Source organism: Trichoderma harzianum (genome assembly GCF_003025095.1).
Source record: "Trichoderma harzianum CBS 226.95 unplaced genomic scaffold M431scaffold_2, whole genome shotgun sequence".
Lineage (NCBI taxonomy): Eukaryota > Fungi > Ascomycota > Sordariomycetes > Hypocreales > Hypocreaceae > Trichoderma > Trichoderma harzianum.
Window position 1 is genome coordinate 1,105,302 of NW_020209250.1, and position 22,784 is coordinate 1,128,085.

General features: G+C 50.6%; 10 protein-coding genes across 10 annotated transcripts; 5 read left to right on the forward strand and 5 right to left on the reverse strand.

The window, feature by feature from the left end:
- Window positions 1-638: 638 nt before the first annotated feature.
- M431DRAFT_74409 (hypothetical protein) lies at window positions 639-1,129 on the reverse strand (the record flags this gene model as incomplete). The annotated part of the gene is made up of 2 exons (XM_024922219.1): window positions 639-759; window positions 819-1,129. The coding sequence occupies 2 exons, from the start codon at window positions 1,127-1,129 to the stop codon at window positions 639-641; spliced, it is 432 nt and encodes a 143-aa protein (XP_024778520.1).
- A 310-nt stretch (window positions 1,130-1,439) lies between these two features.
- Window positions 1,440-3,968, forward strand: M431DRAFT_503801 (hypothetical protein). Its single transcript, XM_024918360.1, has one exon. The coding sequence runs from the start codon at window positions 1,551-1,553 to the stop codon at window positions 3,636-3,638; it is 2,088 nt and encodes a 695-aa protein (XP_024778521.1). The 5' UTR covers window positions 1,440-1,550; the 3' UTR covers window positions 3,639-3,968.
- M431DRAFT_288042 (hypothetical protein) lies at window positions 3,712-4,135 on the reverse strand. Its single transcript, XM_024914070.1, has one exon. It carries the CDS (start codon window positions 4,047-4,049, stop codon window positions 3,786-3,788), a length of 264 nt encoding a protein of 87 aa, XP_024778522.1. The 5' UTR covers window positions 4,050-4,135; the 3' UTR covers window positions 3,712-3,785.
- Window position 4,136: 1 nt separating this feature from the next.
- Window positions 4,137-4,850, forward strand: M431DRAFT_288041 (hypothetical protein). Its single transcript, XM_024914069.1, has one exon. It carries the CDS (start codon window positions 4,321-4,323, stop codon window positions 4,804-4,806), a length of 486 nt encoding a protein of 161 aa, XP_024778523.1. The 5' UTR covers window positions 4,137-4,320; the 3' UTR covers window positions 4,807-4,850.
- A 1,216-nt stretch (window positions 4,851-6,066) lies between these two features.
- Window positions 6,067-6,776, forward strand: M431DRAFT_1540 (hypothetical protein; the record flags this gene model as incomplete). Its single annotated transcript, XM_024912896.1, has 3 exons — window positions 6,067-6,096; window positions 6,176-6,181; window positions 6,252-6,776. The coding sequence occupies 3 exons, from the start codon at window positions 6,067-6,069 to the stop codon at window positions 6,774-6,776; spliced, it is 561 nt and encodes a 186-aa protein (XP_024778524.1).
- Window positions 6,777-6,943: 167 nt separating this feature from the next.
- Window positions 6,944-9,025, reverse strand: M431DRAFT_490471 (hypothetical protein; the record flags this gene model as incomplete). Its single annotated transcript, XM_024916802.1, has 2 exons — window positions 6,944-7,458; window positions 7,555-9,025. The coding sequence occupies 2 exons, from the start codon at window positions 9,023-9,025 to the stop codon at window positions 6,944-6,946; spliced, it is 1,986 nt and encodes a 661-aa protein (XP_024778525.1).
- Window positions 9,026-9,764: 739 nt separating this feature from the next.
- Window positions 9,765-13,509, reverse strand: M431DRAFT_133611 (hypothetical protein). Its single transcript, XM_024912504.1, has 3 exons — window positions 11,075-13,509; window positions 10,578-11,023; window positions 9,765-10,458 (listed from the first exon to the last, which is right to left on the reverse strand). The coding sequence occupies exons 1-3, from the start codon at window positions 13,343-13,345 to the stop codon at window positions 9,915-9,917; spliced, it is 3,261 nt and encodes a 1,086-aa protein (XP_024778526.1). The 5' UTR covers window positions 13,346-13,509; the 3' UTR covers window positions 9,765-9,914.
- Window positions 13,510-14,023: 514 nt separating this feature from the next.
- On the forward strand, window positions 14,024-15,184 carry M431DRAFT_74905 (hypothetical protein; the record flags this gene model as incomplete). Its single annotated transcript, XM_024922282.1, has 3 exons — window positions 14,024-14,065; window positions 14,173-14,304; window positions 14,390-15,184. The coding sequence occupies 3 exons, from the start codon at window positions 14,024-14,026 to the stop codon at window positions 15,182-15,184; spliced, it is 969 nt and encodes a 322-aa protein (XP_024778527.1).
- Window positions 15,185-15,250: 66 nt separating this feature from the next.
- M431DRAFT_288155 (hypothetical protein) lies at window positions 15,251-19,851 on the reverse strand. The gene is made up of 3 exons (XM_024914071.1): window positions 19,480-19,851; window positions 16,112-19,412; window positions 15,251-16,054 (listed from the first exon to the last, which is right to left on the reverse strand). Exons 1-3 carry the CDS (start codon window positions 19,480-19,482, stop codon window positions 15,318-15,320), a joined length of 4,041 nt encoding a protein of 1,346 aa, XP_024778528.1. The 5' UTR covers window positions 19,483-19,851; the 3' UTR covers window positions 15,251-15,317.
- A 77-nt stretch (window positions 19,852-19,928) lies between these two features.
- M431DRAFT_490475 (hypothetical protein) lies at window positions 19,929-20,285 on the forward strand (the record flags this gene model as incomplete). The annotated part of the gene is made up of 2 exons (XM_024916803.1): window positions 19,929-20,003; window positions 20,088-20,285. 2 exons carry the CDS (start codon window positions 19,929-19,931, stop codon window positions 20,283-20,285), a joined length of 273 nt encoding a protein of 90 aa, XP_024778529.1.
- Between the last annotated feature and the right edge of the window lie 2,499 nt (window positions 20,286-22,784).

A 22,784-nucleotide genomic window follows, 5' to 3' on the forward strand; every position in this document is an offset into this window, starting at 1 on the left:
CATTGATACTTGTGGCATTGGTGATCATTCAGTGAGGGATTCATCATCTAAAATAAGTTCAAACACTTGAACTGCACTTGATTGTTCCATATCTTCTCAAAGCCTTAATTACTTAATGTACTATCTAGGCTTCAATGGCTTCTAGATGGCACGTATCAAGTGGCTGTGTCTCAGATGAATGCCACAGGGCTGAACCTGTTTGACAACGTCTACAACGCCAAGAGGTAGCGTAACCAACAGACTCTGGAGTCTCCACAATCCATCGCTCTCTCCGCGATCTGGTCTCATCGGCGACTTTCGGCTCTGGCTGTTGCTAGTTGGTTTCGACATGGTCTCTATCTATGTCAATACATTTGACATACTGCGGCAATCCGGCAACTTTTACCTCATTGTCTCCTTGTTGAGCTCGTGCTAGTTCTAAACTAACTTCTTGGATGAAACCAGGGCGGTAGAAGCGATCGGTTAACGGAACAGACAAGTGGTATTCCGATGCGTCGATGCAATGGGTACAATCTCTCTGTCCGCTGCATACTTGAATAACAAGCGTGGCGCCAAACATGAGCTTACTCCATGATATTGCAAATTTGGTATGCTTCTCATTGGTTGAATCATAACTCGAGTTTTCAGGTTGCCGCTCTTCACAGGCCTCCCTGGATCGAAAAGGAGGAGATGATGAGCGTAAGAACATTGATGAAGCCCCAGGTACAGGGAATCCAAGTATTCATCTCGTAGTATCCCGCCTGGTAAACAGCACCCAGCCTTAGATAGCAGTCAGCATTTCCTCGTTTTGCTTGTTCGGCGGTCCATCTAGCACTGACATAACTCCTGTAATGGTGCCAGAGAGTAGAGCTTCAAGCCCGGCGACCACCAGATAGACAATCGGCGTCATCCAGAGATACTTCCATGACGACTTCTTCCTGGACCCGTGCGTGAACATGGCGATGAAGACGGCGCCGAGGTGGAACAGCGCGAACGTGATGAGAGTCCATATTACTGTGAAGCGCCAGACGTCACCGATGAAGAAGAGCGTGTATCTCTTGTCGGGCGTGGCATCGAACAGAGTGTGGACGTTGAGGGATGGAAACGGAGGAGTGGTGTAGTTTGCGGGAGGATTCAGCCGGCGCGTCATCTGCGCGATCGAAAGTGTTGACTGCAGGCTCCCTGTTAATATCCAATCTTGCTGTTAGCATAGCATAGACGCAGCTTGCCTGTTGAGATGTCTCCCTTTCCGCTGCTCTCTCCCGCACTGGGATTGCCGGTGACGGTACATGTATGTCGTTCGTTGTATGATGCGCAATGGCGAGCTTCTCCTAGCTGCAGAGCTGCTGTAGCATGTCGCTAGAAGAGACCAGACGGTAATTTCGGGTGGGTCCCCCGGAGACGTCACTTCTAGAGCCTCGGCAAAAGCATGCGCTAAACCACAGCATCAACCGCGTCTGCAACCAGCCATTTGATTTCAACCCATTCAATCAAACAACAGCAACTTCATCGCCTGTCACGGGAGCGCATTCGCATTCGCATTCGAGCCGCGCCGCAGCAGATGCATCACGATGCCTGCTGACCAACTCCTCAACACCGTCCTGCAGTATTACCAGGAGCTTCACGATGCGGCCAAGACGGAACAAATCATCGGCACGACCGCACACCTGCTCTCACAGCTCTCCAACCCGCTCAACCTCGGCGTTCTCACGTCTCAGCTACTAACAGCTCCTGCGATATGGGAGAGGCACGATGGATTGCGCACCTCGGTTCGCATCATCAGCATCTACAACAGCGCCGCGATTCGCGTTTGCGAGCAGGAGGCTCTCAACGACAAGAACAAGCTGGAAGGCCGGCCTCTCGAGGGAGGTGCTATCAAGTGCGATGCCTGGACGCGGGCGGTTGTCAAGGGCGCGGATGAATATTCAAAACGGTGGCAACATCTGCTGGTTCTGACGGGCGTCCTCATGGGCATGGAGGGCAACGATAGACGTGCGCTGTCTAGCAGCCTCAGAGGGATCCTTGGGCAGGCGGTTGTGCTGGCGGCAAATATGGCGCTGGAGAGCCACCGACAGGATGGACCGCTTGCTGGCGCTTCAATTGCGTTGGCACTCAACTTCTCATTTCCACTGCTCTCCGATTTCCACAAGGCCCAGATCAACTGCAACGAGTTATTGCCCGTCACTATCTGGGCTCTTACCGGCCCGGAAGGCTTTTGCGAAGGCCAATTTCTTCAAGTTATTGGAGAGAGCATCACTGAGGCTCCCGGCCAGCAGCTCTCCTGGACCTCACAAACGCCCTCGTTCCAACTACTGCAGGCCATGGACCAGCGACCTCTGATGGGAAACATTGGCCCGTTATCGAAGCTTGCAGCCTACGCGGCCCTACACGCCACTGACACGAACATTGTCTTGGCTGCACAGGAGGCGCTGCTGGTTTTCTCGCGTCAAGTGCTGGACGCCTGGCGGTCGAACCGGTTTAACGACATTGATCCCGCGTTTGAGGCCAACAAGCTGAGCCTTGAAACGCTTCAGAAGACGTGGCCGGTGCTGTGGGGAGTCTTTCGAAAGCTGCTGTTTGGCGCTGTGGCTGTTCTGCAGGCCATCGTTTCCCGCAGTCTACTCGATCATCGCATGTTGAATCCCGTAGCTGCCTCAGAAATTGCTGCCAAATCACTAAATATTCTGCGGAATCTTTATTTCATCTCCAGCCGGAACAACAACAGCGCTTTCCAGGTATATACTTTCAGCTACCTAACCTCCATCGACAGCCTCTCCCGACATCCGGCCGCATGTGAGCTGCTCCTCAGGGAGATTCGCCCCCTCGAGGCCCCTACTGCTCCTATCACACACCTCTCAAGGACACTGGATCTGTTTTACTTGAATGTTGCCGAACACTTGCCCCTGGTGCTCTCCACAGCAGCCTGCGAAGCTCTCATCATCAAGCCAGCGACTGCATACCTTTCCCAAGGGGGCCCAATGACCCCATTCACGGTCGAACTTTTTGAATCTTCCCACAGCGCCATCCTCTCTGTTCTCTCCTGCCCGCAGCATAGTTCACTCACCATTGACATCACTCCCTTCTATATTGTCAAGCTATTCGAATCCTTCCCCCAACAGATTTCCCCGCGGCAATTCCGAGTCGCCTACAAGACTGTCATGCAAATTGTCTCTCCTCCTAACCCCATCGCCGCAATGGAGCCTCATCTTGCGGAAACTCTCCTTGAGATGCTTCGGGCTTCCATCGCCACCGCAGGCACCGCTCTTCTGCCTCAAACCCCGGATGCTGCATCGCCAGATGGTACTTTGCCAGAGGATGCTGCCAAGGAAGCCCCAGAGCCTTGCTCAGAACAGAGTTCACTGACCATGGCCCTGGTTGATACGCTGCCATCCGTTCCTCTGCACTTGGTAGAAGAATGGCTTACCATTACGGCGCAGACGTTGAATATGATTGCAGATCCCAAGCTTCGGGCGCCAGTAAAGAAGCGGTTCTGGGACATTCTCATCAATGGAGAGATGGATGTAGAAAGAGCTGCCATCGGAGTCGCCTGGTGGGCGGACCAAGGTGGAAGGGAGATATTCGTCTCCAAGCCCGCTCAAGAAGCAGCAATGATGAGCGGCGCAATTGTGTCTAATGACCAGGTGGCCAGCAAGTTGTAAGGATATTACGGGATGCATCATGCATCACTGACGTGCGACGGTATGGCGGCAACTGCAAAGGGGAGCTTCTTAGACTTATTCGCTGATGTTGGAATCTGTTCGTCTGACATGGATAAGCGCGTGTTTTTATGCAAGCAATATTAGTCTTTAGGAGATGGTTACATGGCGCAATTTTGTTTGGCGATGATATATACTGCTGTGGGAAATGCAGCGTGATCCTAGGCTGGTGAGGATATATACGAGGGCCTTTAAAATACATAGGATTAATACACTTGAACATAGACGAAACAAAAAGAAAATGTTATTCGACGAGGCTTGCTTCGTCCTTGGAAGTTTTGGGCTTCGCGCTGTTTGTTCCGTCCACAATGGCTGCACCACTGCGTGGCAGCTGGAGTATCGTGAGATTCCCATTCTCTTGCTTCTCCTTTCCGAGCACGGTCACTGAGGCAGCTTCATCGTCAATTGCGGCCGCCGGGGGTTCTTCGACGAATGAACCAGACATGCCGCCGCAGCTTGCTCGGAGTCTCAAGACATCTCACAGCTGGGCCAGCATTTTCTATCTATCGTTCTCACCTTAGACAAAGCCTAAGCCCCATCCAACACCTACATCTATCTACATCAGTTACAATGCAAGGGATTATGAGTTGTGCAAGGACTTGGTTGATTGTAATGTCCATGATACATGTTTTTGTTTAATGGCATTACCAGAGAGGTACATTCGGCTCTCTTCGATGACCTAGAGGTACGTACTAGGTACAAATGTAGACTCCTCTTGCCAATTGAACGAAACATCTCGCACTTTCCCAAAATTTTAAACAAGCACAAACAGGCAGTCAGACATACCGAAGCCGAGGAAGGTGCATTTGGGCCTCGTTTTCCAACCCTATTCTTTTTCTTTCTTCTTTTCTCTTTTTTACACGTCGTGATGACTTCAAATTCATTACTACCAACTGCTATTCAGCCAATTAGACACGCTCTGATATTCAACAGGCAATCCTTGATCCTACATCCTCCGTTGCCATCACATCTTGATTCGTTCTTTCCGGCCGCATGCGGTAACTTTTCGCAATTCCAATCCAATTGCACGCCTACCTCCAGCAATACCAGTCAAGATGTCACGATGAGATACCGGTCCAACCCGAATGATGCAATACTGCATTATCTTTGAACACGGGTGTCCTCAGGATGGTCCTCAACATCAACCATGATCGCTCTTGATCAAAATACTCTGGCTTTGCCAATGATGCCATGTCGCGTCATATCTCACTCCAGTTTCTATTCAAAGCAAAAACCAGACCCCTCCTTTTACTATCAACACCCACCTCCTTCGCCTCATCATGCTGCAGCGAGCGAGCATCGGGATCGGCAACAGATTGGCCGGGCATCACATCATCAAACCCGGAGGCCCCTCCTTGCGTGCGCAATTGACATTCCACTCCAATGGTCTTTGGCTCGCAGGAACCACTGCTTGGTAAACGTGGTGAGTGTTTCTTGCCTACGGCCCCGTCGGGTAGGCGTATCGCCGGCATGGCTTCTTTGTTTAGTACGTAGATGGCTCAATCCGTCCATTTAGCTAGCGTCTCCAGATCTGCAGCTAAATCATCGCAAGATGCGCTCATCCGAGTTCCAGCGAGGCACTGCTCTTTATCCAACCCGTTATTACCCCGCCGCCAACTCTTGCGAAGCTTTTGTCTTAGATGACGACGGCAACCTCTCATCGCAAAGATCAGGAACTAACAACGCCACTTGCCCATCAGCACCCGAATCTTGCTGGAATTGCTGCGGACGTGCCGGGACAAGATGGGGGGGAAGCGCAAGCCATCCAGTACTACAGGGCTCATCCTGAGAGAAAGCTGGCTATGAGCTCCTCAGATAGGGGAGATGAGCAAGACATAGCCGGTCCAGGCAATAGAGCATCTCTATCAAGGAACAAGCAAAAAAATGTTGACAATTGAGCTCTAGCTCACCAAACGTTACCGCGAAGAGTATAACGCAGGGCTACTAACAGGGGGGTTACAGCTGGGCATGCCCAGTTGGCGGGGTATCTGGGGAATATTGGATACGTCAATGACGATTTCAGCTGTGCCGGGGTGTGTTGATACTGCTTCGCCTATGTCGTGCTCTCTTCCACTGAGTCGAGGCCAATGCTATTCAGCTGCATCAGCATTCCGGGTGGGGACTCTCTCCAGACACCCAGTGGCGTGTGCCGTGGCAGCTATCCAGAACATACCAACCTCGTCTAAGTTGGATAGCTTTGGGTATGGATGCGACAGTTGCTTATGGCGCATCTCCCTCCATCTCTCTGGTATATATAGGGGTGTGACATGTCCCGTTACGTGTTTGACCTTTCAAAGACAAAGTCTTCAATCCAATCTCGACCATTACCATCATAAAACCAACCTCTACATAAACACAAATACCATTCAAAATGTCTTACGGCGGTGACAACAACGATAACGTGAGTTTGATACAAATTCGCCCCTGGTCTCTCATCATTTAAACACAAACTAACCAGCATTGGGTCTCGGATGTTATAGTACGGCGTGAGTTAAGACGATACTTTGAGATGAAGTGATATGCCCAGCCCTCAGTTCAATCACTAACACCGATCAGTCTCGCCGTAATGACGACAACTTCGGCTCTGGTGGAAACCAGCAATATGGCTCCGGAGGAGACTCATTGGGCTCTGGGGGAGATTCATACGGCTCTGGTGGAAACCAATTCGGCTCTGGCAACCGCCGTAACGATGACAGCTCATTTGGTACCAGTGGCCAGGGCGAGTTCGGCTCTGGAGGTAACTACGGCAGCTCTGGCAATGACTCGTTTGGATCTGGAGGAAACACCTATGGCTCCGGCGGCAATGACAACTTTGGCTCTGGAGGCAATGATACCTACGGCTCGTCCCGTAACCAAGACTCTTCTTTTGGATCCAGCGGCCGCCAGGGTGATTCGTCATATGGCTCATCAGACACCTATGGCCAAAGCCAAGGTCAAGGCACCGAGTCATATGGTTCAAGCAACCGCAACGAGGAGTCTTCGGGCCAACGCTCCAAGGGCGAAGGCCTTTTCGAGAAGGTGAAGGACAAGGTGTCGCACATGGGCAGCCGTGGCGGCAACTCCGGTGGCGATAACTACTAAAATAATTCATGGGAGGATGGAATGAGTTGAGCTGAGAAGTGTGGAAGTAATAGTTTGATCTAATGACAATCTCGGCATGGATGCGGAACCTGTCTATTGAGATATTTTCCAAGGTTTTCAAAATAGTAAAACCTCATGAACAAAACAATAAAAACAAAGGTCGTCTACTACTTGCTTGAAGGCTTCTCCACTACAAGCTTTTCCACCTTGACTAGTATTGCTCCATCCGTTGCCTCTCCCCTTGTATTCCTCAAGTGTACGAACCTATATCCTTGGCCCAGCCTGTCAAGCCTTATGCATGCCCAGGCCGCCAAATCATCCCTACCAATCTCATCATCCCTGATCGTAAATCTCACAAAGGTGAGTTCTTCGACTAGCCCCGGGATCGCCTTAAACTCGAGCTTCTCTGCTCCGAGATCGAGGTCACGGCCCTTGTGCGTCTTGGTGCGGACCTTGTACTCGCTCTCGTGGACGTGGCCGTCGCTCTGGGCGTGGCTGTTTTTGGAGCCCTCGGCGTGGAGCTCGACTTTGATGTAGGGCTTGAAGCCCTTTGCGGACTTCTCGCCGGCGGGGAGGGGGATGTTTTGGGCGGAGAGGAAGGTGAATACCAGGGTGGCGGTTTTGCGGGTGATTGCGATGGGGCTGGCGGCGTCTTCTGCTGCGGTTGGTTTGGGGCGGTATCCTGTTGAATAAGCCATTAGTTGAGGTATTGTACTTGTTTTATATCATGAAATATCGCTTGATTGGGGTGGTTATAAGTAGCACGATGTAGACTTACCTTCTGGCTTTAAAACATAGCCCCCTGTTCCGGTAAACATGCCCTCGTTGAGCATCATGCCTTCATCCGTCTCTTGCCAGTTCAGGGCGATTATCTGAGCGCCTCCGCCCCAGAAGATGGCCGGGTTGAGGTTGGAAGATCCGATGCGGAAGCCGGCAGGGTAGGCTCTCAGGAGATAGCGTTTGTTGTGGTTGAAGAGGACGGGCCACTGCTTCTCATGGTAGTCGATGAACTTCTTCTCGGAGATGGAGAAGATGTGCGTGGGCATCGTGGCCTCGGGCTGCGTCCAGCCCTTGAAGGTGACGCCCTGGGTGTAGATGGCGAGCCGGGCGAGCTCCTGGATGGTCTTTGCGGGCTTCGGCGGCGGGCCGGCGGATGGCATGGGGACCTGCTCGCTGCGGATGGTGTCGACCTTGTCCAGGGGCGTGCCGGGGGGGACGTATTTGACCTTGATGAGAATCTTTCGCCGCAGGGCTTCGGGGCTGGGCAGGGCTTCGATCTCGGCGTCGGGCTCTGGCGCCAGCAGGCCGTCCCAGACCTCCTTCATGATGTCCACCATGACGATTTGCTGCTTGGCGCTGCAGTGGACTTCCAGGCTGACGATGAGCGGCATTTCGGAGGCGACGAATGCGCTGTCGCGGATGGCTTCGCAGACGGCCCTGAAGGGAACGTCCTTGGTGAGGGTGTATCCGTGCAGCACTCTTGGCTCTATAACGGCGTTGGGGTCTGGTTTTCTCGTGACGGCCTCTTCTAGCTCGGCTACCTTCTCGGTCGCCTTGTCTTCCATCTTTTCTATCTTCTTGCCAATATTGATTTTGTCCATCTTGCTCCTCAGTTGGTCGCTCCATCCGCCCTTCTTTTCGCTGTCCTTGGCTTCCTTCTTTTCCTTCTTTTCCTTCTTTTCCTTCTTCTCCTTCTTCTTCTTCTCCTTCAGGGCAGCCTTTTTGGCGGCAGATTCATCGTCGCTTGTATCACTCTCTGAAGAAGTCTCTGCGTCACTCTCATCACCATCCCACACGTCAATCTCGACGCACCGACATCCTCTCAGCAGGACGTTGGTGTAAGCCCCGGTGGTGCTATCACTCGACAGCTGGTTGCCCGTCAGATACGTGTTGTGGCTGGAGCTGATGAAGTAGCTAGACAGCGGCCACGAATAGTCCTCCTTCTTGACCGGCAGCACGGCATTGCTGTGAGAAGAAGTCATGAATGCCAGGAAGCCGGCGAGGTCGAGGTCCGGCGTGCTGAGCAGCCGTGCCGCAGCGTCGGCGGTGGCATCGTGGCCCTGGACCTTCTGCACAAAGACTCTGGCCTGCTCGGCTGTCCATTTCCCGTCTGGAGTTGCGTGGGATTCGAAGAGGCGCTTGAGGTAGGCGAGCGTGTTGGTGCTGAGGGCTTCGATGGTTCGTTGGCCTGAGCCTGAACCCCCGCCAGATTGGAGCGAGGGGCTGGCGGATTGATCTGGACCAGCCATGGCGGAGAGAAGAAGGAAGATGGATGTTGAAATTATACAAGAAAAAAAAAAGAAATTGAAATGAGATGATGTTTTTCTTTTTCTTTCTTATCTTATAATTCTAGGATGACGCCGATGTATCAAAATGCTGGGAGAGTATGAGTATGTATGGGGGGGAACATGAGAGAGAAGGAGTGGAATACTGAGGTGATATACTGCGGGAAAGGGTCTCGTGAGATTGTTCTAGACCACGCCCAGCTTCGCCTACCCTGAAGTGAAGCGAGCCAAGCAAATAGACCAAGACCAATGGCTGCACAAATCTTGTCACGAATAAAAGTCAGTACAAAAAGCGCAGCTTACGGGTTGCCTCTGTGAATCGCTGCAAGAAAACGAATCGGGGGGGCTCAGCCTCTTTGGTGCCCCTCCATGCAAAACCGACGGTGGAGCCGTGAATCAATCGCTGACTTGACATGACATGACAGCTGGGTCTTTGGGAGAGGGGCAAAGGAGGAGCCCCCTAAATTTGGCGATCCCCTTATTTTGACCACATCACCTTTGTTGAGTTGAAGCTGTTTTAATCTTTATGGTTTATTCATGATATGGAGAGTCGCGTGATGCATAAATTGTTATTGTTGTGTATATACGAAATTCTATATGATTAACGGAGTATTCAGGGTTATCTTGTTCTACCATGATCACATGTAACCATACGGGTATGTATCCATCGTGCCCATATAGCCATATTAAACAAGATATAGTAGCCTCATTTACTAGATGCAGGTATATAGAATACTATGCTAAGGATCAACCCAGGTAGATGCAATTATATCGTATAGGATATCCTAGGGTGGTATACAAAGATACACAAACTCGAACAAACAGCGTGAATAATGTATAAGCCTTCATACGCTCATCTCTTCTTCTCTCTCAATGATTCCGCTCTGCGCCGCTCAAGAAACTCCTCCATGTCAACGTGTACCCTCATCCCCTTTGACGTCATGGTGTTATACACCGCCCTAAGCTCCTCCGATTCCATATCCCGAATCAAGGTCAGAAAAGCCTCCATCATCACCTCTTTCGATCCAGGGCAGTGCCTCAAAGCCCGGTAAAACACATCCTTTGCCTTTGTGCGGAACTGCATCTGGCAGAATCGAATGTAAAATATCCACAATGCGGGACTGTTCTGACAAGTGTCACTCGCCAGAGCTTGCTCAAATGCAGTCTTTGCCGTATTAGCGTTGCCATGTGTAAGCTCGTGTTGAATGGCAAACACGCGGCTGCTAATGCAGTCATGCTGCTTCACTAGAACTTGGTCATACAAAAGGTCACGCGTCTCGTCAATGACCCGAAGGCTCGCATCAGACCATTCAAACATGGATAAGAAGACTGAATTCTGCGGAAACTGCCGAATGAAACCTGATAGCTTCTCGCGGAGGTACACTCTCCGGAATGGTCTATGTGTTGTTTATTAGCTCGACAGTCCACATGTTGCATAGATAGATCCAATAGAAAAAGTCATGGTGGTAGAAACGGTAGGATAACAGCAGAATAGTAAAGGCAAGTGGCCACTCACCCTTTTGATGCATGTAGATATAGCAACCGAGAAGCATACTGAAGGACACGCTCGTGCGCCGCGGAGCTGGCTTGCTCTTGAGACCGAAACTCTTGAGATATCATATCAACAGTGCTCATCGCAGCAGCAATGTTACCTTGGGAAACTGACGCGGGCTCCAAATTTCCCGACACCGTGAGATATGACAATAAAATCATGCACTCGGCGAGTACGCTGGCTCCAACCAAGTCCCGGCCGAGTAAGTATTCGTGGAAATCCGAAGTAAATGTTGGATGAGCTTTCAGAAGCGTAGTACTGCCAACTTCAGGGATATTCGACCCCGTGCCCTTGAGACTCTCGTCCACAGAGGCACAGAGACGCACTTTTGCCAAGTCAATGTTTCCCGCCTCAAATTCCATCCAGCTCCAGCTTCCATGAAACAGGAATTTATGCCACTTCGAAGACAGCTGAAAGGTGTGTTAGTACTTTCTTGCAAGCCTCTGCACCAAATCACATACCGATGAGGACTCAATTGCAGCCCCTAGAACTTTGCTCGCCACACTGACATCGTTGGTCGATTCGGCAACTGCATATGCATTATAAAGCTCGGAATTCGCAGGATATTGTTTGAGCAAGGCCTTAGCAGGCTTCTTGACGCTCGTCTGCTCATTCGAAAAAACTGTAGCAAGATAGTATTGAGACAGCCCTTCCATTCCCCCAATGTGAACAAGCTGTCTCAGTGCCTCTGATGCCCAGAGCGAGCTCACTATAGGATTCTGCGACTTGGGAACGTACTGAAACCATCTTGAGCCGCCAAACAGTAAATGAGGAGAAGCGGCCGCCTTTACGCCCATTCCAAATCGCGGTTCGCTCTTATGCCAGTTCTCTGTCTCGTCATCATTATGCTTAACTGGCTGTAAGTCAACCCTGATAAGAGACGATGAGATGAACTGATCGCCATAGGCCATTTCCGTCCAACTGCTTGCTCGAAATGCCGGAGGAAGACCACAGAAGAGTAGAAATGCATCAATCAGCTGCGTCGAAACCTCTGGTAGAACAGAACTCGGTATGAGAAAGAGAAGTGGTTGGATGTCAGAGTACATTACGACTCTGAAAGGATCATCATCTGTGCCATCATCCATAGTCCTCGCTGGCACCTTTGCGGCTTGAGAGAGAGAGTGCTCAAGATGTGCCCAGGCTTTGTAAACATCTCGTGAGGAAGAGGGTGCAATCTGAGCAGCCTGTACCGGCTCTGCGGCATCATCATCGCCACCAGTTTCGACGTAATGTCTCCAACCTTTCGCGTTGGCGTCGCCTATCCGAGGAACCTCGCTTTCCCAGAAGTCGTGGAACGACTCTAGCGCAGACTGCTCGCTTTCCATGCTCAGGGGCCTAAAGAAGTTGAGCTCCAAGAGACCCTGCCACGTCGCGATAGCCAGTTCTTTGTAGCCAGCATCATGGACGAAACGAGTAGTCCTCAGCAACACAAAGATGGCTTCTTCAATGGCTTCTTTGGCTTGATTTGACGCCAGGCGGGAGAGAGTAAGGCGTAGCCTGTCTAGGAGCAATTTTTTGATGTCATCATATTGAAATGTTGTAATGTTGGACGTCAAAAAGTCAAGGTGAGTTTTCCACAGGAGGAAATTATCGCCCTCACTCTCCAGAACTTCTGACCACTTCTTCATGGTCACTTTGCTAGTCCACACTTTGGCGCCCTCTTGCATCAAATAGACGAGAACTCGCCTGCGGTCTTCTACACTCTGTGTGTTCTTAAGAGCCGACTCGAGCATGGAAACTTTAATCTCTGCAAAGCTATGAGCCTCGTTCTCTAATACCGCGTGATCCAGATCTTCTCCAGCTTTCAGTAAAGCATCTTGGTGATCTACAAGCTCTAGCCAGGCATCGATATCTTTTGGTGTATCTTTTACTTGCTTGCTGAGCCTTATAGACTTTTGCTTCAGTGGATTGCTCCGATCCACCGCCAGCATGTCGATTGACATGTCCGAGTCCTCATCCGAGTCACTGTATGAGGGCTGGCGTGGCTTTGCCTTGCCCTCGATGGACCGATATGAAGGACGTTCATCATCCGAGGACTCTTCATCTCGTTGATCACGCTTTCGTTTTTTAGATGAGGTCAAGGATAGGTATCCTTCAGCCTCATCCGCGACATCAGCATCACTCCTTCTTGTTAGTGCTCTGATTGGCCTAGATTCCACTCTTAGCATCTTGGATCGGAGACCATCTCTACCGGAAAATGTGTGGAAGCCTTCGCCCGGCATGCGGAGACTAAATTGATCCCTTGGGCCATCACGGTGGATGACTAGGCGACCCTCTGTACCAAGGACTCTACCACCCCCATAGCGACGGTAAGCAGGAACCTGTGATCTGTCAATGCCGCCGTATTTTATAATCAGGGGGTCGCCTTTTGTATCGATCACAAAGAGGCCCGGAACACCCTCTGGCTTGGTGACAGGCCTTGGCTTTTCTGCTGCATCTGCCGTTTTCTCACGCCTGGAAGGCTCTCGACGAGCTCGATCTCTGTCTCTGCCTCGATCCCGGTCGCGGTCACGGTCTCTGTGGCGACGAGACTCCCGGCCACTGCGCCTTGAGCTACGATCCTCATCAGACCGGCGGCTGCTTGGTCTATCCTCATTACGAGCATGCCTCTTGCGGCGAATCTCATGCTGTTTCTCAAGGCTCTGAGGGTTCTCTTTGCTTGCATCTTTTGATTTGAAAGAGGAGAATTTCGGCACACTGAGCTTTACGTCTTGCTCGTCTGGCGAGGCCATCGTGAATGAAGCTCAGCAAGATCCTTTGAGAAGTACCATGTTGCTGATCCGATGCGAGATTGACATGTAAAATGTCCAGCAAAGGTGAAACGAATGAATGTTAGAATCGACGCCTGCTTCTGAATAAATGTTGAATTGTACGACGAAATTGAAGTTGATTTGAAGTGATGAGAGGGCACAGATCATGTACTTTGCAATACCTAGGTACCTAGTAGACCTTTGATGTCGCGTATCTGGTACCACAGCATGAGAACACGCACGTGATACAGCACAGCACATTCAATGCCGCCTGTCCCCCTAGCCTACAGTGCATCGTGCCCCTGTAGAATGCTCACGTTCCCACTATTCCGGCAAGCTCCCGACTAGCGAAGCTCCCAGATAACGCAACTAGCAACAACTTCTCCACGTCAGCAGCAGAAATAGCCTGTATGGAGGATTCATGTCCCTGACCTTACCTGGTGCTAACAGATAAAGAACCTTGAAACATAAGAAATTGGGTTCAATTGCTAAATAAAGCCATCATCTCCAATTCTTATCTCTCTCCATCTCCAGCTCCCGCTCTTTTTCAATCTTCTTCTCCCTTCGCAGCGCTGGGCCATGCCCTCAGTCGCACTTTCGGATCATCTCGTTTGGATCCTGCCCGCTGTCGTTACGCTTGCCATTGGAATCATCTCCGCCATGGGGCTGTTCGGTGGTAATCAGATGCCCGTCGAGGGCAAGGTTAGTAATTCATTTCTTATCCTTCTCTCAATTGATTGGCATCCAGAAAGAGAGAAAGAAGAAAATGGGCTGTCAATGGATGGCCAATGGCTTACAATTTGATGCAGACAATCCTCATCACGGGCGCCTCAGAAGGAATGGGCTTATCCGTTGCCAAGATTCTGTCTTTCAAGGGTGCCAACGTCGTCCTCGTCTCTCGCGGCGTCGATAAGCTGAAAGACGCTCTTGAAATCGTCAAAGTGCGTATTTGCTTTTGCCTCCCTCTGTTTCATGCCGCAAACTGTTTCCGCTGACGTAGCGTCTTTTTCTTCTTCGTCTAAAAAGGCTGCCGCCAAAGACAAGAACAAGCAGCGCTTCCACTACATCGCCGCCGATGTTTCTGCGCCTTCCTACGCTGTTCCTCTTCTTGAAGAGGTCAAGCAGTGGAATGATGGCAAATCCCCTGACATCGTCTGGTGCATTGCCGGAACCTCCACTCCGGATCTGTTCATCGACATGGACATGTCGTCGATGCGTCACCAGATGGACGTCAACTTTTATGGAACGGCTGAGATGTCCCATGCCATCCTCAGGGAATGGCTAGCACCCGAAGCCCCTGTTGAGAAGGAACCCAAGCATCTCATCATGACTGCCAGCGTCCTTGCGCTGTATACTATCCCCGGCTACGCACCTTATTCCCCTTCCAAATGGGCCATGCGAGGCCTGGCCGATACCATCTCCCAAGAAGTCATGATGTACCCTCAGAACGTCAAAGTCCACGTCGTTTTCCCCGGAACGATCCTCTCGCCCGGATACTCACGCGAAATCCTTACCACGCCAGAGATTACCAAGATCCTCGAGTCCAGTGATCCTCAGCAGACTCCTGACGAGGTTGCCGAAGTTGCTATCAAAGGACTGGAGAATGGCAACTACTTTGTAACCGTGGCCTGGCTCGGTGCGCTCATGAAGTGGGGAATGATGGGCGGTTCGTTCCGTAACAACTGGGTGGTTGATACTGTCATGTCATGGTTGGTCTCCCTTATCTGGATATTCGTGCAGCCTGATCTTCATGGAAAGATTCGAAAATACGGCAAGACGCACGGCCATCCTAGCAAGGCCAAGCAGGATCGCCAAGCATAAGTCGGGCGTTACGCAAGTGTGAATAGTGTAGACACATACGATTGCGTACGAGCGTTTGATCTATATTATTTATTCTCAACCCTAGTTCTATATCCTAATTTTTAATTATATACCCTCCATGTGCCTAAACCACTTAAACGCCGCTCCATTTGCCAAACTTGACATATCTCTTGAACATCTCCCTCAGGATAGCTCTTCCACTAGCATCCATTGCGTCGTTTAGAATCTTTCTCACCTCTGGCGGCGTTACGTCGAAAATGGAATTCATTGCCGGCTCAAGAGCCTCGCCCACCTCTCTCGGCACGTCGGCCTCAAGCTGCAGCTTCACATACTGCATCAGCACCAGGTAGACGTGCCGGCCGGCAGACCGTTTGGCAGCGTCTGTTGCAGAATCCAGGGCGTTTTGGTGCTGCGAACGGGATACAGCGCCCGCGGTAGGTTCGCAGATGAGGGTGATGAGGCGACCATATAAACGTGCCATCACCTCCTGCGTGGTGCCATCTAGAGTGCTCTTCGGTTGGTTGAGAATCAGGCTGTTGAGCAAGGCTTGCACGGTGGTCAGAAGTAAGTGGTGGTGGCCCTCCAGTCGTAGGCGGTGTTTCTTAATAATTGTCCCGACCAACTTGCACAACCACGCAAATGGCACCGTTGAACCGTTTGTGCCCTTTGACAAGGCCAAGTCACTGACGGTGCTCAGGGTCACCTCGATATTCCACTGGCCCATGGCTTGTGGCTTCTTTTCCAGAAGAGTTTGGACGGTTTGGCATGTGTAGGCCACATTGGGTGATTTCTTCAATAGAGAGAGTGTTAGCTCGCTGTGAGCTGTTGATAGATCAACACCTTCACCCTTGCCGTGTAGATCAGTGCGTTCTATAAGGTATTTATTAGCAGTGTCCCTCAGCAACTCCTTATTCTGTGAATACATACCGATGAGATGGCCAACGACGTGTTGGATGGCAAGAGCCTGGCCATCCGTATCGCAGCCCCCTGTAAATTCACTAATCAACTCTTTGAGATAGTGTGAAGCGTCAGCCACATCAGTATTGGCAATGATGGACGTGATATATTCCCTCAAGAGAGACTCGCGGGCCTTTGGCGGCAAGCTCGCCAGGCTAATAAACTGGGTTGGGCGAGGATCCTCCATCCCACTCGCCAGATACTTGTGAAGGAAAATCTGAATCTTCCAGGCCCTCAAGTCTCCAGCATCCATAGCCTTCTTACTCCGTTTCTCCAGCTTGCGGATCGCGCTTGACTTGTGCTGTGACAGTTCAGAAGTGTTGTCCATAACCTCCGCAGCGTGTGTCGTCGCAAAAAGCCCCAAATCTTTCAAATTGTCATGTTTTGACAAGAGCTTTTTGTCTGCTATGAGCTCTCCCAGTATCGCCGCTATGTGTCGAGTCAATGCACTCTTAGCATTCTGCTGTAGTTGACTGAGGCTGGATTGACTTTGGAGAGTCGACGACCGACTAAGCTCAACAATGATAGCCTTTAACAGGGTGATCCGGAGCGCCAGGAGGCTCAAGGGGTCACTCTTCGTCTCTTCCGTTTCGCATGTTCCAATAAATGCCAAGCTTTCTGAAAAGTATTTCGCACTTCGTTCATCGAAATTATCCGACATTTGCCTTACTATCGTTGAAGCCATGGCAAAGTACCTCTCAACAAGTTCAAGCAGCGTTTCATCATTTATCGTCTCTTCGAAAGAGAGACTAGAAATGGCGTCAGCATAATCGACAAGATTGGAAAACCGCATTCCGTCGTAAAAGGTCGGCCGCGCCATCATTTTGCTTGCCAAATCAAGCACCAGCTTCCAGCCTTCGAGAGACACCCGCTTCGGAGACTTGACCATCTTCTCTCTCCTCTTGTCCAATATGCTCATAATCTGCTCACGCTGAGTACGGCTGAAGGCTTCCGAGGGTACGCTGCATAGCGTTCGAATCCATAGCTGCCCTCGTTCTCCTGGCCATCCTTTCTCCTTCTCTGACTCGGCCAAGGCTGTGATCAAACGGTCCAGAAGTGTTCTTGAAAGCTTCGCATCGTTAAGATTTGCGTCATTGCTCAGGAGAGCACTCCAAATAGCATACAGCCCAGGGGGGCTTGCATCCTTCGCGGATGATACAGTCTCGAGTAGCGGAATCGCGTCTGTTTTTCTTGAATAGAGCCGAGAGAAACGGCTGCCACCCAGAATATACCAAGCCAAGTACTGTTGGAAGGCAAGTTCCTCATCGAATTCCGACCTCGCCCCGGAGCCGAGAGAAGCTGACAGTTTTGTGATTTCCAAGACATCGTACGACGCAAGATCTTCTACCAACCGCTGGGTGAATTTCTCCACCAACTTGGATGACTCGTCAGCCGCGTCTTCATCTTGGCTCATGGAATCCCAAGCCTCATAGCAGCATTTGAGAGCCTCAAATGTTTCAGCCGACTTGATGGCCCCTTTCCGTAGAAGCTTGGAGAGCTGGTCTTTTACTTGGTCCCAGACATTTTTCCGTTCTTCGGGGGATGTCCATGAAATCGCCTTGGAAATGACCCTCCATTTCAAAGCAGTCTTTGAAGAGTTTTTCAGTTGGGATACCAGGTCGAATAGCTTCATGCCTATGGAGTCGATGAACTGCTCGCTATGCAGTCCTTGCGCAATGACGCTCGTGAAAATACAGAGGGATTGGGGATATGAGCCGGGCCCCTGTCCACCGAGCCATTCGATAACCCCAAGAAGCTGGTGTGGTGACAATTCGGACTCAATCAAAGAAGAAATTGAATTTTCCCGGCTCCCTTCCCGCCCAATATCGAACCAAGGACTACTCGAGGCCAGCTTGCGCTTCTCAGTCAAACACAGCTGTGAGAACCATAATCGCAGGAACCCAGAGAGATCGCGGCGCGTTTGAAAGCTCTTCTTTATAGCTGCAATGAGATCTAACTGATCTCTGAAAACATCGGGATCTGGTTGTTGGCCGATGCTCTGCGTGCAAATATCATTCAATAGAGCTGTGCCTTCCTCAGACATTTGGAAGATATCCGGGTTACACGTAGCAGCATTTGCGAGCAGGCTCCAATCGATTTCTGATCCCAAGCCATAGTTCCGGCATACTTGGCGAAGGTCCCCAGCATCGATTGCTACCGAGTTTCCTACCGCCTGCGCTAGAATCCGCTTCATCAAGGCATTTCTGTCAGGCTTTGTACGGATTTGCTCCTCCACAGCCTTGAATATCCTGTCCATCCAAATCGTATTGATCCTGCGCAAGTCGCTTTCAGTCGAAACATCGGGCATTCCAGCAGCCAGGAAGTATAGCGCTGGAGCGGATGTCCTCGTTTTGCCGTCTGATACACCAAGCGCCCTGGAAATGACCTCAAAGTCTTGGCGATTCCAGAAGTAAGTACGAGCAGGGAGTATGAAATTTCGGTGCATAAACCTCTGGAGGTCCGCACTCCACCTAGTCGCCAAGGCTTCATTGACATTCGGTTTTTGGCCTTGGATAGAAGGTTCCAGCTGTCTCAGGATGGCGGCGGCTGGTCGGAACAGGTGTGTTGCAATCTCAAGAGCGTCAGTATCTCCCTGTAGATGGAGATCCCATATCTTGGAGACAGTGGACACCCAGTCTTCTTTGCCCTCGACGTCGTCGCAAATATCGCTGGTTAGTAACAGAACACAAACTATGAAGAATGATGATGATAATGTCGCGGCTTCAGCTGCAGAAGTAGAGAAGAGAGATTTGATGTGTTCAGCTCCAATCCTGTCGCGGGAACCCACAGCGTTGTTCTCCAATCGGCCAAGCAGAGACTTGAGGGCATTGAAAACAGCCTGACCCGTTGCCAAACAACCTTCCAAGCCCTTCAGTTCGTTCAAGGCGTAGGGTGGAGCTAAAGATCTCTTCCTTTTCCCACCCGAAACGCCAGCCTCTTCACCGGGATTCGATGCATCCTTGAGAGTCTGCTGCAAAACAGTAGCAAATTTCCTGTCCGCTAAAGACTTGGCCAGCGAGAAAAGTGGTATCTTTTGAAACACGAAATCCAGGATCGTCCAGGTCAATGGGTACCGCCGTATGGTCTCTGCTTCAGGTGATGACCCGTTCATGGACTTTAGCAGCCATCTCAACGCGCTCTCCTCCGCTGCGTGGAATTGGTGGTCTGATGCCTCTGTGAGGTTATTCCATAACTTTTCAAGGTTCTCTCCGTTCCCCCCAGGCCCATTCTGGTCGAGACCTCTTACGGTCTTGATGAGATCTAGCTTTCCCTGTATTCAGAATTGGTGAGCTTCACCTCAACGCGACCAATCACAAGTGTGAAAAAAAAAATCTTACCATTATAATAGACCAAACAAAAAAAATCAAGGAAACATGAAGAGAAGAAAATGAAATAACGATTGGCGGATATTGGATTAAGATCAATCCAACTTATCCCGATGCTTTTTTGAAAATGAAAATTTATCTATAGCAGAAGAAACCAAGCCGTATAAGCTCGAAGCCTCAATGCAGCAGCTCCAAAATTTCGAAAAATTCTGCCGCAATCTCCACCCCGATCAGGCAATCGCCCCTCACCGCCCTCGAGGCGAAGAGCCATGATGAGGCCGGCTGGTTTTCGTGAAGTTTGACATCACTGCATCCACGCTTTTTCCCTTTCCTTTGCTCACGCCCAAGCCCGGCTCTTCGACGTCAATTGCGCTCCGTACGTAAGTGCGACACCAGCCGCTCCTCTAGTTATTTTACCGCCATCTCACACGAAAGATCCTCCTAGAGCAACGTCTGCCACCATGTCCGAGACCGCCGCCCCTCGCTCCCCAAGCGCCATTTCCCGGCCCGTCAGCGAAGCGCTTCTCAACGAGAAGGTACCGAGCCGAGCTTAACCCAGACGAAGCAATCTTCTTCTCCAAGGAATCATTTTACTAATCTATTGTTGAAAAACGCAACAGTGGGATCGCTGCCTTTCCAACCTCCTCGTCAAGTCCACCCTCGGTCTCGGATTCGGCGTCGTCTTTTCCGTCCTTCTGTTTAAGCGAAGAGCTTGGCCCGCGTATCTCGGCGCTGGCTTTGGTGCCGGACGAGCCTACGAGGAGTGCAACTTCAACTTGAAACAGGCCGCTCGAGACCTGAAGAAGCCCTCGGCATAAAGAAACGGAAGAAGGAATGTAGAGCTACGGTTAGGAGAAGGAAGAAGAAACAAAAAAAAGAGATATGGTGGAACGGAAGCAAATCTCAGTGGTGTATAAATTGCACGGATGATGAGGATATAGAAGATGGCACCGGCTAGGGAGGCATAGAGGCTGCGTTGCGAGCTTTTTCTTTGGTCGGACAGCATCAAATTCTGGTGGGCAAATCAAAGTTTACTGGTTTTTATTTTGTTTTGTTCTACTCTGTACAACAATTTTTATCCAAACGATCTCGATCCTCAAAACGCCGGCTACCATGACACGTGAACACCGAAGCTCCCGTACAACGACGAATCTGTCTGTGTGTTTGTTTGTTTGGTTTGGTTTGGTTTTTCCAAGCTGCATCCAGGCAAATCAGCCATGCGAGCTGATCTCTTTTGTTATGTCAATTCCATTCATGTCGTCGTCCCTTCCTATGACAGGGTTGTTTTTTTCGTAAGCTGGAAACCAAGCCAATTCAACGCCAATTCCCATTGTGCAGCCGTTTGCATAACGCCGTGAAAATGCACAGAGCTCTACAGAGTAGCAGCTCCGAAAATGGTTCGATTTGAAGCTCTCTACCACCAGAAAAACAGGTAGAGAAGCCAGGTAGTCTTTTTGTGAGGGTAGACAACACCATGAGCTCCTCAATTGAAGCAATGCATTGTGATTTTTTTTCTTCTCTGATATTGTAAAAAAGGAAAGACAAATGACCCAGAGCCAAGGATTGGGAGTTCAATGGATGGTGCCTTTGTATCCTCGCGGCAGACCTCTGTTTAGGCAGCGCGACCGAGACCGAGTCTTATACGATTCGGCACTTAGGCTTAGCTTGCGGGATTGGCTGTAGACATCGAGATTGAAGAGAATAATGGCACCAAGCACCGACACCAGGAAGAGCACCTCGGCAGCGAGAAGCATAATCTCGAGCCGGATGTCCTCCAAAGAACGCTGGAAGTGCACTTCAGACATTTTTTTGGCGATGATTTTGTGTTGTGTTTGTGTTTGTGAGTGACGCTGACGCTGGTGCCCAAACTGTCGGTGTGTACATGGACAGCCTCAAGAACAGGGAATGGGAAACGATATAGCAGCCTTATCACTTCTGGAGACGGGTGGAAAGTGCCGGGAGGGGTATAAGGCGGTAAGAAAATAAAGAGGATGAGGTCGTAAGACAAATCGGTCGAGGTGCAGAAGAATATGCAAGAACAGCGGATGGTTTTAGGGATTTATATAATAGGTCAAAAGGCATGCAGTCGAGTTTCTGTAGGCGTAACGAGAGGGAGGCGGTTTTGGTCCCGTACCGCTTCGAGCAATGATATATCCCCACGATTGCTCCCGCAGCCCAGCAGCGGTGGCACGTCCCGTCGAGCCCGTGATACAACGCCAGCAAATGAGTGAATATTGGCAATCTGCAGCAGGCGGGGGCTCATGCATGGGCTTGCATATTCGTGCCCTCTTTGCGCCTGCTAGAGTTCGCATCGCGGCCCAAAGGACAGGAGCGACAAGTGTCCACGCGACCATGCAGCCTTAACTGCCTCGGCCATCGTCGTCAGAGCCAAGTCAAAAAGCACGGCTAATTACAGTTACAGTACGGCACCACCTTTGGGCAGTGACGGGATGCGATGCAGCGTTAGAGTATTACGAAAACAGCCGTTTTTTATCATGTGTCAACTGCAGAGCCCGCAGGGATCCTGGGCGTCCTTGGGACTTTCCCCTCAAAAAGGACCCCAGAGAAGGGCTGCAATGCAGCAGAGGGGAGGAGTACAGCAGAGGAGAAAGAGAAAAATCTCATGAGTCAGTCAGGGATTGCAATGCATGGGTTTTTCTTTTTTTAACTTGGGCGATATGTCGGAAGAACCACCAAAACGGTAAGACGGAAAAAATTCACATCTCGCCGTCATGTTTTCAAAGGGCAGAAGAAGAGTCCAGTATCATATAGCACGCAAATATGACCCAGCAGCAAGTGGATGAATCGCCGTAGGTTGATTAATCGTGCGAGAAAAGTGTATCAAAGAAAGGAAGAAAAGAAGAAGAAAAACACTGAGCACGCGACGGGCCGCAAATAGGTGGCAGCCCTCAGGATGTGCATCACGTGATTGGGCAGGGTCCAGAAGCCTTTTTCTTGAGCTGCTCCGCTTTTGCGGCCGTCACAATTTTTTCTCAACCTTCATCAGCACTTGCGCATGCGAGATGCAGACAAGGAATGCCTTCAAAGCGGCTTCACTGCAACCATTTCCGGCTGCTCAATGACCTCATGGCGTCTGCATCCTGCAATTGGGAGGCAGACATGACTGCCTGAGCTCATCCGGTGAGTATCGAGAGGGGTGGCTTGGCGATGTGCTTCTTCTCCCCTCTCCTTTGGCTATTTACCTATGCCAAAAACTGTGACACGTATACCCACGATTTGCCTACACCTCGCCGCTTTCAATGCGCAAGAGTGTCAACTACTTTTTTATCGTTCGATGTGGGAGATGAATCCAACGG